Source organism: Colletotrichum lupini, chromosome 7 (assembly GCF_023278565.1).
Source record: "Colletotrichum lupini chromosome 7, complete sequence".
NCBI lineage: Eukaryota > Fungi > Ascomycota > Sordariomycetes > Glomerellales > Glomerellaceae > Colletotrichum > Colletotrichum lupini.
Window position 1 is genome coordinate 874,486 of NC_064680.1, and position 13,681 is coordinate 888,166.

Genomic DNA, 13,681 nt, shown 5'->3' on the forward strand with positions numbered 1-13,681 from the left:
TAAAATTACTTAACCTTATTATTATAAAAATAAGTAAATAAATTACGTATTTGATTATAATAATAAGGATAAAACTTATACTATTAGTTTTAAATATAAAAAGATTCTTAAGCCGGCCCCTCTTATTATTAATATAAGATTTAAAACTATTATTTTTATAATAATAAAAAAGTATTATAAAATTAATTTAAAAATATTTTTAATTAATTATTAATAAATTTTAGGTACGATAATAAGTTTTATAATAAGATTTTTTAATAAAAGTTATAATAAAGGGTAGAAGTTTAAAAAAAAAAAAAAAAAAGTTTTAAAAAAAGGACGTAACTTAGTTAGAATAAAAAAAAAGCATAAGTTAGAATTATTTCTTATTAATTAAGTAGTAATACCTTAATTAGTTATAATTTATTTTTAAAATATTTCTAGCCTAAGTATTTAAAAAAAAAAAAAACCGAAGTCCGATTAATTAAATTTAGCTAAGATTTACTAATATCTAAGTACTTATTACTATATACAGGACTCCTACTTTAACTAGGGGGGGTTATTATTAGTTTATATATAGACTCTCTCTTGTCCCACCGCACTTATTAATACCTAAAATGTTATCCTCAAAGTTCTTCCGAGGTCTTTGCGCCCTCCTCATCGTCCTCCTCGGGGCCAACTTCGCCACGGCCTCCCCAGTCGCCGTCAACGCGGATCTAGCCGCCCGCGCCCCGGCCACAGAAGACACCTCCGTCGCCGCCCGCGCCTCAGGCGGCGGCTGGTGCTGGCCCTTCTGCAACCCCTTCAACCGCGGCCTCGCCAACGTCCCGAACCGCTTCGACTTCCGCCCGCCCGCGTCGACGGCCCGCCCGCAGTACTTTGATACCCCGGACAACCAAGTCACCCTCCGCGCCGAGACGCAGACTACGGGCGCCGTTCTGGTCACCGTCTCGGTCGGTACGCGGTACACCCTGCCCGCGCACTCTGAGATCAACGTGCGGCTTCTGGTGCGGGGCACGCACATTGATTTCAACCACGCTAATCTGGAGTTTGGGAGCGAGACGGCGGTGGTGAGGATTACGCCGGAGCAGGCTGCTGCTTTCAGGACTGGCGAGAGGAGCGAGGATGGGTCTTTCAAGATTACGCTTTTGTATAAGTTGGGTCAGGACTTGTGAGTGAGTCCAAGGTTCTGGCACTTGGGGTTCTCGCGGCTAGAATTGCTGTCGCAGCGAGGACGCGCTTGGATGACGATTTCACCATGGGTAGCACTGCAAGAGATATCACTCGAACAGAACTCAATAGCTTACGGGACTTGATAGATCTGATTAAGAATGAAGGCAAATGACTTGTGCTACATTACTACTATCGTCAGAGAACCCAAAGATATCAACAACAGCCCATCCTCGGCGTCTTCGTGATGGGGCCTAATGGACGTTGGGGTTGCAGAGGGAGCTGCCGGGGTGGCTTAGGTGCCCCGGGCGAGCGGGTGGCCGGCCACTGTAGGCCCTGTAGCCCGTTGAAGCCTGCTCCACTGCAGGTCTCACAACTTCCTTTCACAACTCAACATTATAACAATGACATGGTGTTCGGGCATGCTGCCTTTGTAAACATCGACTGGGATAAAAACATCCACGCACTACAGGAATAAGATCAGGTTTGATAGGCTTCTCAATGAATGCACTTGGTGTCTCAGGGTAGAGAAGTTGTTACCTGTATCCGTAGTCTCCGCTGATATGCTACCAGGTATCGCACGTCCTTCATCAGATATGCTGCAATCTTCATTTGGGGGCAACTGGTCCTAAAGATAAGCTTGCGTCGTCCACCAATCCCAGCTTTCTGAAGGGCGGAACGTGCATGCGGTCGCATCTCACTCATCATCATCTTATCTCGACTGCCAGGAGCATGAGTGAGATGTGTAGACGGCGAGGTTCACCAGGGACATGGTTGACTGCTTTAACGTCGTGATCGTCGCAAAGCTCATGAACCATTAGTCTGCTTACTGCGTCATTCGAGTTGTGTATTCATTCTCTAGCACGTATCCAGATCCCAGACAGGTACTCTGTGAGAGGCCAATCGAATCGCCATGGCAGAAAAGACGAAGTACGTTGAACGGGTAATCCCCGAGGTGTGTCCTCGTGCCCTGCTCTGATGACTGTTCGTGCGAGAGAACTAAAAGAGATATTTCTCATCATAGATCTCCCTCCGTGATTTCGACAGCCGCATCGATGAAATCACCTCTCAGCTATGTGGCGCCGCTGAGAACGTCGGCTTCTTCTCCATCAAGGACCACGGCCTAAGCCAATCCGAAGTCGACGAGATGTTCTCCGTGTCCGAGGCTTTCTTCGCCCTACCAGATGAAGCAAAGGCCACCGTCCCATGGAGTCCCAAAAACGTCGGCTGGGAGAAGCTGTCACAGCTCAGACCGTCCACGGGTGCAGCCGACCAGAAGGAGTCGTATCAACTCCAATTTGGGGAAAACATGGACGGCGTCTGGGCCAGCGATGAGATCCTCCCCGGCTTCAAGGAACGGTCTCTGGCCTTCATGCATCGTGTGCAGGCCATCTCGGAAAGGTTGATGCTCTGCCTAGCCCGGGGCCTTGGCTTCCAGGACGACTACTTTATAAAGTATCACGATGCCACCCACCCCGGCGCGCAGTCTGTGCTCCGGCTTCTGCATTACTTTGAAACTCCGCGCGTCAATGATGGAAAGGTGTATCATCGAGCAGGCGCCCATGCGGATTGGGGATTTCTGACGCTGCTATTTCAACGCGAAGGGCAATCGGGACTCGAGGTTTGTCCTGGTCGTGAGGCTGTCAGCGAGCATGCCCTGGGTGACCAATGGACAAAGGTCGAGATCAAGCCCGGAGTCATCATATGTAATATCGGCGACTTGCTCATGAGTTGGAGCGACGACCGGTTCAAGAGCACTTACCATCGAGTCAAGGCGCCCTGCGAAGAGGGGGATTACTACGGTGAGAGATATAGCATGGCTTTCTTCAACCAGCCGTGTAAGGAGGCTGTCATACAGGGCCCGCTGAAGAAGTATCCGATGGTTACTGGGGAGGAGTTCAACCGTAATGCCATGAACAGGATGTACGCTGCTTTGCAGGCGAAGATGGCTAGGAATGAAGCCAAGACTTGAATGATGGAGAGTGAGACTGGCAATGGAAGGAGTTAGATAGGGCGGTAATTGCGTCGACCCCTAAAGGCAAAACGACTCGCGGAACACTCTCTAAATCATTCCCTTCCGATATCAATGAGTTTAACCTCAAAGCCGCGCCACCCTTTATCTATCGGATTGGAAGTCCAATTCGACCGCGGCATACAGCCGACTGCGCAGGGGCCAATTAGGGGCCCTATTTACGATTATCGTAGCCAGCCCAACCTACGGTTAGAACCTCCTTTTTATACCTACGCAAATATCTAAATAGTTTAATTAATCTCTTCGTTAACTACGGTTCGAACTAACTACCCTATAATAAGGATACTAATACTAATTAGTAGTTAAATTCTATTATTATAAATCGGCAAGGTATCTCGCTACGTAAAAGAGACGACCTCTTAATACCGTATAGGATAGGAGATTCGTACTAATTAACCTTATAAAAGTAGACAAAAAAGGGGGCGATTCTTAAATACCGTACGGAATTAAGTAATCGTAGCCCTTTACTACTTACGAGAGGTCGACGTTTACTACGTTAAACTACGTTAATTAACGGAACTACTTAAGCGACTAGTTTTTTGCCGTTACCTTAAGTAGCCTTTTTATTAAATAACTTTTCCATAGCCGGCCCGCGATTAGAAATTAACTAGTTAAATTAGTAAAAAGAAATACCTACGTAGCGACTACTTACTTAGTTAATTAGCGCGACGGGTAAGCTCGATAGTATAGTATAAAAAAGCACCGCGCGATTAAAAAAAGGGATCTCTAAACGTAAATATTCTTAGTTAGTATAGTAAGAAGCGTATAGGAGTTATTAAGCTAAGAGATCTATAGTATATAAAAAAAGTCTATTATTACTAAGATCTTACGGGTACGACCTCAAGCCCGCGATCTAGACGACCTCCCCATAGCTCCCTTAATTACCCCCCGAGTATTACTTAAGAATATAGTATAGGGGACGGTCTAACGAGGGAGGAGGGGATTTAGAGATTATAGAGAGCACGAGGCTTAGGAGGCTAGAAGTATATAAAAAAGCGGAAATCGGTAACCGGCAAAGATCCTAAGACTAATTACTATATCTTATTATAGTAATATAAACGTCTACCGCTACTATTATTAAAAGGAACTACTAGAACCTACCCTTTTATACTAAATAAAAAGGAGGATCTTAGTAAGTACGATAGCTAGCGATCTAAAAGGGTAATAATAATTACTAAAAATAATAAAAACGAGAGTAGTAGCGAGATAGCGAGAGGAAGTAGGAATCTCCTAGACCCTGACAAATTCATTAGGTAGCGAAAGCACGGATTTACTACGACTAGCGCGCGGATTAGATATATCCTTATTAAAATTAAATATATTAGTAACTGCTAATATAGGCATAAGCTAGAGCACGACCCTTAGCGAGTTAGGGTAAAGAAGAAGAGAACGAAACCCGATCCTAAATAGAATCCTAATCCCTTATAAGTAAGTAAATATTAACCCGGACTATTAGGGGACGTAGATATATAGAATTGCGGATTAGCCTAATAGCGAGTAAATTAACGCGGTATTAATCTATTTAACTAAGGTCTATGAGAAAAAGGGGCTATAGGGGTAACCCCTATTCTATAAGATCGTAAACGACCTTAGCTATTAGCTAGACGAATAGTTCGCAAGCGCAAGCCTAAGAATCGTAAAAGCGGTTAATAAATTCCTCTATAAGCAAGGGGTACTACTAGCGCAATTATAATTATAAGAACCTTACGAAATCCTAGTAGTAACGATTACGGAAGAGAAATTTATAACATAGACCTAGGCACAAGTCGACAGGGCGTATAATCGCTTTAACGAATTTAGAAAAAGGGTAAACGACCCAGATTTCCTTCTTATAATTACTAATAGTAATCTATCGTTACAAAAGGATATATAGAGGCAAAATATAATACTAAAAGTACGATAATCGACAATTCCGCCTATTTCGATCTATAGCTCGTTGCTATTACTAATATAAAATTCGGTACTAATCGGCTAGTAAGAAAGGAGGCAGACTACCCGAAGTCACTAACAGTACGTAGCGACGTAGGGATCGCATATAAATACTAAAAATCTAGCGGTAAATACGAAGTAATTTATAGACCTTAAAAAGATCTTCCCAAAAGAGAAATTATACTCTAGGGGGAAGTATAAGGTCTTATAAAAAACCCTAACGATATTTTACGATTATTACGAAAAAGTTAGAATTAGGGAATACTAATACTATTCGGTAGTTAATATCGTACTTATAAGCAAAGCCTCTAATTACTACTATAAAGCGGTGCGTAATCTCGATCGAAACGACTTTCTTAATATAATTAACGCAATCCGAAGCCGCTTCGAGACCTATAATAAAAACCTAGAGCTCCTATCTAAGCTACGAGCGATTTTTTTTATATTTATAGCTAGGATAATAGAGGATAAATTGCGAGTAGAAATCCTTAAAGAGCTTATCGATCGAATTAATAAGCTAGTAAAAACCTAGCTAAATAAGGGGACTAACGAGCGGAAAGTTAGATATCTTTATACTATAGTCTAGCGCGTTCTAGAGGCAAAAATAACTCTATACTAAGTACCCAAAGACTACGAGACGCTCTGCTCGAGGCTAAGATCTAGCTTTAATATTAAAGCGAGAATACCGCGCTAAACCTACCTCTAGGCATACGACGGCCCTTATTAGTAATATTAAGTTAACCGAACGTATAATAAAAAAGAAAAAGAAGCTAAGTACGGTAATCGTTAGTAAGGAATCCTAGATTCGTTAAATAGGTAGAGATTTAACTCGCGAGCAGGGTAACGGAAAAAGCAGTATTTTATTTATAAAAAGGATAGATATTAGTTAAGTAACTACTCCGAGAAAGAGCGTGCTAAATCGTACGAATAATATAAAAAATCGAGGGTAGTAAATAGCAAAACCAGCCCTCATCGATTTAACTAATTCCTCGTTATATATAAGGGCAGATCCGGGGGCACGGAACCTAGCAAAAGTAGCTAATTTAGCGGCCTAAAGTACCCGCACCCTATAAGAGATTTAGAAAATAAGGAAGATCTTACCCCCTATACTAACGAATTAGATTACGACGAAGTCGACGATATTAACTACTCTTTCTTTACCCCGTTAGCCTCGGGAGGATATACGAGGCTAAATAAATAAAAAGTAGTAGAAGCCCTTAATAAGCAGGCTTTTATCTACGGATAGTAAGGGAAGGTCCTTTAAATAACGGATATAGAGGTAAGTAAAAGGACGAATCTAATAGCGCAGAATTCTACTCTCTTAATATCTAAAGAAAAGAGATAGGGTACTAAGCAATTCTAAGGGCAGCTAGAGGGGTCCTTTTTATACTACTTAGATTACTTAAATACTAAGCTCATATAAGCATTCTATGCGAACGAAAGGTACGGCCTAGATAATTTCTATAGGATTATCCTAGATACTAGGGCATCGTAATAGTTAATAGGAGGAAAAGGGCAATTCTAAGCGCTATAAAAAATCGCGCTAGTAATACTTAATACGTTAATAGCGGGTATTACGAGGATTAGCTTCGGCCTAGGTAAGGAAATCGTCGCCCTAGGTATAATAAAAATAAAAACGTACTTCGGAACGATAACTTTCTATATCCTACCCGTTAATACCCCATTTCTCCTATATTTAAAAGACATAGATCGACTAGGTATTATATTCAATAATACGAGGAACAGAATCTCTAGCTATAAGCACTTCGAAATAGTCGAACGACGATAGGAGTACGCGTTTATAAGGCTTACTAACGATACGAAGTCGATTAATTACCTAACGGAAAGTGAGCTTAGATAACTATACTAGAGATTTAGCTACCTATCGGTCGCGAGGCTATATAACCTCCTAAAGCATTTAGGTAATAGTAATATCGAAATAGGGGCGCTAGAGTAGTTAACGAAAGTATACTATTAATACTAAATAAATACGCAAAGCCTACGTAGATTTAAATTTAAATTGCGTAATAAGCTTAACTTTAATTAAGAGATCGTCGTCGATATTTTCTACTTAAATAGTTAACCGGTCCTATATATAATTAACGAGGCTATATTATTCTAAGTAAGGCAATTCCTGCGGGATCTATAAACAAAAATAGTATAAGTAGCTCTACGAAAAAGCTAGATCGATATATACTAGGGATTGCTAAACGGTATTAGAACCGACGCTAGTACTAGTTTTAAGTTAGCAGAATTTAAAGAAAATATAACGGCCTACGGTATATAATTAAAAATCGTGCCCGTCGAAGCGCACTATAGTATTAAAAAGGTAAAAAGGGCGCACTAGTAGTTAAAAAGAGCGTTTAAAATTATTAAAAAAGAAAATCCTAATTCCGATAATAACGAATGCCTCTAGACGGCACTTAAATACTATAACGATACTATAGGGCCTAACGGGCTCATACTAACGCTTCTAATATTTAGAGTATATTTAAGAACGACCTTAGCCTCGCTACCGTCGCTAGACGTAAGCTAGCGAGCTTAAATAATTAAAAAAGTAATGCGGGCATTGCGCGAGGTAAGCGTAAAAAAGTAAGTTAATAAGGTAATTACTACGCGCAATAGGCCCGATATAGGGGTTAATTTAAATATACCCCTAAATTCGGATATACGAGTATAGCGCGAAATTACTTAATAATAGGCTAGGCTATATAAATTAATTTCCGTTAACGAGCGTTCTTACGTAGTTACGAGAGATCGTAACTAGCTACTCGAGGTATTAATTACGGTAGTTAGACCATATTATATAGATCCTATCGAGGTAATTTCTAGCCTATAAAAAAAAAAAGAGCTAGGGGAAGCTATATAACCCGCGGTAGAGGCATAAAAAATCATCCTTAACAAAATCGTCGTAGCAGTACTAATAAATAACGAGGAAGAGGAAATTACTAAAAGGGCACTAATACGTCGCGGGAGACCACGACGGCAAGCACTAACGCGGCAATTTATTACTAGCGACGAAGTAATTAACACCTTTTATATAATAAAAAAGAAAGCCGATTTCGAGCTAGTAGTTAAACTACGTAAAAAAGGCATAATTATAACTACTAAAAAGCCGTATAAGGGATTAGATCTTATTAAAACAAACACTCTGCGCGATCGAGGGGTCTATCGATTTATCCTCTACGATCTAAAAAAGTATATAAACCTCTATATATTTAAATTGCGAATAGTTCGTAAAATTAAAAAAAAAGGAACACCCTAACCGTACGAGAAGTCCAGATACGTAATTTAGGGGTATAGCGACGTTGAAAAGGCGACGCTACTCATACAATTACCTACTATATAGCGCTATAACTAACGATTAATAATAGCACTAATAGCATTACTACGGAAAAAGGGATACGAGATTTAGAGCTATAATATTACCTAGGCATATACCCAATCGGCCACAGGGCTCATAAAGAAAATCCTAGCCCATCTACCAAAAGAAATAGCTAGTAAGTACTTAAAAAGCACGATTATTAAAATACTCAAGCCACTATATAGGCTCGCAGAATCGGGTACCTATTAGTGGGCTACTTACTACGATTTTCATATTAATTAACTATTAATAGTTACCTCTACGTACGACCCGTACTTACTAGTCGCAGAGCACGAAGGCGACTAATTTAGAATCGTTAGAATATAAACCGACGATATATTAGGCCTATCTAATATTAACTTTATAAAAAAAGAGGATAAGGAGCTCTAAAAAGCGGGCTTCGTAGTAAAGCTAAAAGAGGTCCTTATAATAAACACCCCCCTAGTATTTAATAGCGGGATTCTTATAATTAAAAGGGAAACCGTCGTTTTTTTATAAAAGGGGTAGGGCGAGAAGATTAACCTCGTTAACCCGAACGTAATTAATATTAAAAAGCGGTATAAAGCTAAGCTTATACGAGGAGTATATATTATAAGTATTTATTAGCCCGAAGTAACTTTTAACTACGCTAAGGTAGCATAAGCTATAGATCTAACCGAACGAGACGTTAAGGTACTTAATAAGTAGCTTAAGTAATAATAAACGAATCTCGATCGAAGTCTCGTTTACTACCCGATCGACCTTACGACTAGCAAGCTCTACGTCTTCGTCAATAGGTTATTTATAAATAATAATAACCTTATTTTGTAATTAGGGTATATTATTATCCTAGCTAACGAGAGTATAAGCGAGAGCGAATTCACTATATACGGCAATATAATCTACTACTCGTTAACTAAAAGTAAGTAGGTAATAAGAAATATACTAGCGTTAGAGGTTTATAATATAGTTAACGGCGTTAACCTCTCCTACGCGATTTTAATAACGCTAAAAAAGATTACCGATCGAATTAGCCTTCTACCTATTTTAATAGTTATCTATACCGATTCTTACTCGCTATATAAATACCTCGTTAAATTAGGAACGATAAAAAAAAAGAGGCTTATAATTAATATTATAGCCCTTAGGTAATCGTACGAAAGGCGTAAAATACTCGAGATCCGTTAGATTAATAATAAAAACAACCTCGTAGACGCTTTTACAAAAGTAGTACTAAATAAGGGATTAGAGTAATTTATAAGTAGCGGAAAAGTTACTATACGAATAGAGGGATAGGTTATATAAAAAGAATAGAGAAAAGGGGGAAAAGGAGACGACTTAGTAAACGGGCCCGAGGTCGAATTATACTTCTAACTATAGCGGTTAAATCGATAAAAAAAAGAGAAAGTTAGTATCGGATTAGAAGTCTAATTCGACCGCGGTATATAGCTAACTGCGTAGGGGCTAATTAGGGGCCCTATTTACGATTATTATAGCCAGCCTAACCTATAGTTAGAACCTCCTTTTTATACCTACGCAGATATCTAGATAGTTCAATTAATCTCTTCGTTAACTACGGTTCGAACCAACTACCCTATAATAGGGATACCAACATTATTATCAAAATAATCAGAGATCCTTTCTTGCCTTGAGTTGATTTATTACTTCCAGACAAAGCTTACGTCCCTCTCGCTCATGGACACCTCCTTCCACCCAGAGATTGAGACATCCTTCCAGCCTAGAGAATCGCAGCTGATTGTCCCTTTGAAAGAGCGGCAGTCATTTCCAGAGAACACGATATAGCCTCTTCCAGTCTCCCCGGTAGGTGTTGGTAGCGTAGGGTTATCTAGCGAGGGTGTCGCGGTAGGCGTAACGTCTCCGTTCCATTGAAACCAGAATTTGGGAGAGCGAAAGCTGTTCTTCTCGAAATTCTTGAACCGCTTCTGCTCCTCAGCTTCGCTCTCTTCTTCGTCTTCCGATTCTTCGTTGACTTCCTCCCCTTCCTTGTCAATATAGCCCCCTGCTGTTCCTAGATTGTTGTCTGCCTTCGTCTCATCCTCACTAACGTGGTGTCTCGGGACCGAGCCATCTTTCTCATTAGGGTCGTCGGAGATATCAGCCTCTTCGTCGCTCCCTTCAAACTGCGATATTAGGTCTTCGAGAACCTTTCTGCTTCCGGTAAGAATGATCCTGGCATCGAGGACCTGGGGCAGGTCCAGCTGTCCCAATAACCCCCTGCCATCTTCCGACAGCCGAAAGATATCCATTGACGGACCAGCAGATTTTCCCTTTCCTCCCTCTGATTTCTGTCCTCTCAGTTTGGTCGCACTCGGACACTTGATGTCGTATCTACCAAATGCTCTCTTGACCTCGAAGGCTCCACCGCGTCGTCCTCGCCCGCCTCCTTTGTTGGACTTGTTTGCTCTGTTGTGGACATGTCTTGATGTAAAAGCTGCGTCTTGCCAGTCGTCCATTGTGGGTGGTGTATTTCAATCGATTCAGGTATTTGACATTTGTACTCATATTGAGTGTTCAGTTGCGTTGGCGCATTTACACTCAAAGGCGCAAATTGCTGTCCAAAAATGGGAGTCTTGACGTCATTTCTTCAGTAGCTCAAATGACCCGAGCGCCCGGCTTTGAGATCATGTCTTGACATAACAGCTAGTGAAGGGATTCCATGCTGAGATCGTCAGGAGAAGGATAAAAGATGCAAATGGGAAGAAAAATTTTGACAAGTCTCCGCGTTCATGGAGCTCATTTGAGCCTTGACAAATGGACTGCTCGGTGAGATTGATTGAGCAGCTCATGAAATGCGTGCTCATCAGTCTGAATGAAACATGATGAAATGAACCAGCCCACTGAAGCCAGTGGACGTGAATCTCACTCACCATCGCTCGCTATTCACCTGTTGTACGTTCAAAAGCTTTGCGACACTAGAGAGTGACCTTAGAAACAGGCCAGTCTAGCCCTTGCGCCGCGATGGGGACGTTGAACGATAGATCGAAGCCATTGCTCGTGGCCCACGATCTGACGGGCGGAGCCGGCTACAACGTTGACGTTCCGCGCCCACCAACGCTAGTTAGCGCAATATTCAACTCATCAAAGACGTCGAAACCACGACGTGTGGATGAACCTTCTCGGCCGGGTTGCCCCCGGACCCGTCAGTGCACGCGTTACATCAGAGGTCGCATGCCCTGTCGAAACTTTCACAGCACTCACCGAGACTGAGAGTGTGAAGGGAGAGAAGAGAGTCTAGACCTTGTGGAAGTAACCTGTTTCCAAGTTCCAACCCCTGTCTCTCACGACTGACGCTCCCCCGCAATGAGCCGCTGGTGGCCCCTCTTCGCCGCTGCGCATCACCGGAGTGTGACGTCAAGCCCGCCAACACAGGAGCATTTCCCTGCCCGCCCAATCAGACGCGCAACGCAACGCAAGCAAACCCAGGATTTCCGGTTTTTGGACGACTCCGTCACACGCAATGCCGCTGCTTAGGGAGGACAGAGCTCTGAGCGACATCATAAAGCTCTTTGGCGCACTTTCTAACTTGCTCCCGTTCCCCTCACTCTACTGAACTTTGACCATTGATCATTGGAAACTCCGCGATAGACCGGTACAATACACGCACAAGAAACTTGAAACAGTCTTGGAATACACAGAAAACACCATAGAAAAGAAACACACGAAAATACCACCACAATGTCCGACGACGAGAACAAGGGATCGGGAACCATCTACTCCCGCAACAAGGAAGACACAATCGAAGCCGAGACCCTCCTCTGGCGCGCAATGTGCGACAGCAAGACAAAGCACCTGAAAAGATATCTCGACAAGGAGGCCGTCCTCGCCCACCCGGGCCAGAAGCCCCTCTCGCCCAAATCCAAGCCGACGCTCCAGGAGTACCTCGAGGAGGACTGGGAGCCCTGGACGGCGTACCGCATGCACGACGACCCCGAGTTTGTCGAGATTGACATGATGAGCTCCAGCCTGGTCTACCGGGTCACCGCGTGGCGTCAGGAGGGGAAGAAGCTTGTCGCGACGGAGGGGATTTGCAATAGTGTTTGGAAGCAGGAGCCTGGTGGCGACTGGACATGCTGCTGCCACCACATGAGCACTGTTTAAGTGGGCGAATATAGGAATGATTGATGCAAAGATTCACGGCCGTGGGATGGTGCATGACATCGACGGAGGTGGAATTGGCTAGGCGTTTTGTACGAGTAGCGGCATGGCTCGCGGGCGCTATTGTTCTGGTGTGATAATGATTTATCGTAATGGCATTTTTCTTGACTCAAAGTATTGCAGTCTATTCATTTTGAATCTTGTATATGCGTGTTGCGGTTACATTTATGGCAATCGTGCTCGTTGCTCTGCTCCGCAAGTTGTTTCAATGGCAAGGCGCGTGCGCGTGCGCGTGCGCGTGAGGTCAGGTGTGTATCGCCCAATCGGCTTGGTGGTTGCGATTTTGCAGTGCACAAGATAATGAGGAGAGTTTCTCTCGAGTCGCTTGTACCTTACACTAGAAAAGGTTGCTGCAAAATGCATCCAGGATGTGAAGATACGATATGATGTCACAGGATCATTTCGCATTGGAGACAGTGGAGAAACCTGGAAGCCCTCGACTCCAAGTAGGCCAGGGCGATGATGGAGCAAGAGGAGGCAATGGTCTTGTAAGAAAGACAATCGTAAAACGAATCAGAAGCACAGTGGAATAATGGTCAAAGAATCAATTCTCAAGGTAAACGTTCCGAATATTGCAGCGGAGGGGATACGGCTCTTCACCCGGAGCCCGGAAATGATTCGGCTCTGGGGCGGGGCCGGTATCCGGGGCCGTCCGCTAGAATATCGGCAAATTCGTGCGAGAACCAATACCCAACTGGATCGAAGACATGCAACCCGAAATTCAATTGCCCAAATGATTATGTTTCAATGACTTCAAATCTATGCTTATTTTCGTCCTGATACAGACGCCGAACAAACTACGAAGAACAATGATAACCTTGTACCCAAGATCAAGACACGACTTTCTCACGACATGACTACCCCTATTCTGTTACTGGCTATAACCAGAGCATGCTCGAAGTTACCATCTGGAATTGTTGAATAAGTAAGCGAGTCAGTCGTATCGAGGTACAAGGTTGAACCAACAGACAGCTACTGAAAGTTCACGAACTCGGCGCCATCTCCAACCGAGACATCCCTTGCAGGCAGATAGGCCACTCCAACCTTCTCAA

The 13,681-nt window shown here is 42.8% G+C and overlaps 5 protein-coding genes across 5 annotated transcripts; 4 read left to right on the forward strand and 1 right to left on the reverse strand.

Moving 5' to 3' along the window:
- Nucleotides 1-596: 596 nt before the first annotated feature.
- On the forward strand, nt 597-1,154 carry CLUP02_13294 (uncharacterized protein; the record flags this gene model as incomplete). Its single annotated transcript, XM_049292235.1, has 1 exon — nt 597-1,154. One exon carries the CDS (start codon nt 597-599, stop codon nt 1,152-1,154), a length of 558 nt encoding a protein of 185 aa, XP_049149381.1.
- Nucleotides 1,155-2,296: 1,142 nt separating this feature from the next.
- On the forward strand, nt 2,297-3,121 carry CLUP02_13295 (2OG-Fe(II)oxygenase superfamily protein; the record flags this gene model as incomplete). Its single annotated transcript, XM_049292236.1, has 1 exon — nt 2,297-3,121. The coding sequence occupies one exon, from the start codon at nt 2,297-2,299 to the stop codon at nt 3,119-3,121; it is 825 nt and encodes a 274-aa protein (XP_049149382.1).
- Nucleotides 3,122-6,665: 3,544 nt separating this feature from the next.
- On the forward strand, nt 6,666-6,899 carry CLUP02_13296 (uncharacterized protein; the record flags this gene model as incomplete). Its single annotated transcript, XM_049292237.1, has 1 exon — nt 6,666-6,899. A coding segment is annotated over one exon (234 nt), but the record flags the coding sequence as incomplete, so codon positions are not given.
- A 3,215-nt stretch (nt 6,900-10,114) lies between these two features.
- CLUP02_13297 (catalase) lies at nt 10,115-10,927 on the reverse strand (the record flags this gene model as incomplete). The annotated part of the gene is made up of 1 exon (XM_049292238.1): nt 10,115-10,927. The coding sequence occupies one exon, from the start codon at nt 10,925-10,927 to the stop codon at nt 10,115-10,117; it is 813 nt and encodes a 270-aa protein (XP_049149384.1).
- A 1,222-nt stretch (nt 10,928-12,149) lies between these two features.
- On the forward strand, nt 12,150-12,572 carry CLUP02_13298 (uncharacterized protein; the record flags this gene model as incomplete). The annotated part of the gene is made up of 1 exon (XM_049292239.1): nt 12,150-12,572. The coding sequence occupies one exon, from the start codon at nt 12,150-12,152 to the stop codon at nt 12,570-12,572; it is 423 nt and encodes a 140-aa protein (XP_049149385.1).
- Between the last annotated feature and the right edge of the window lie 1,109 nt (nt 12,573-13,681).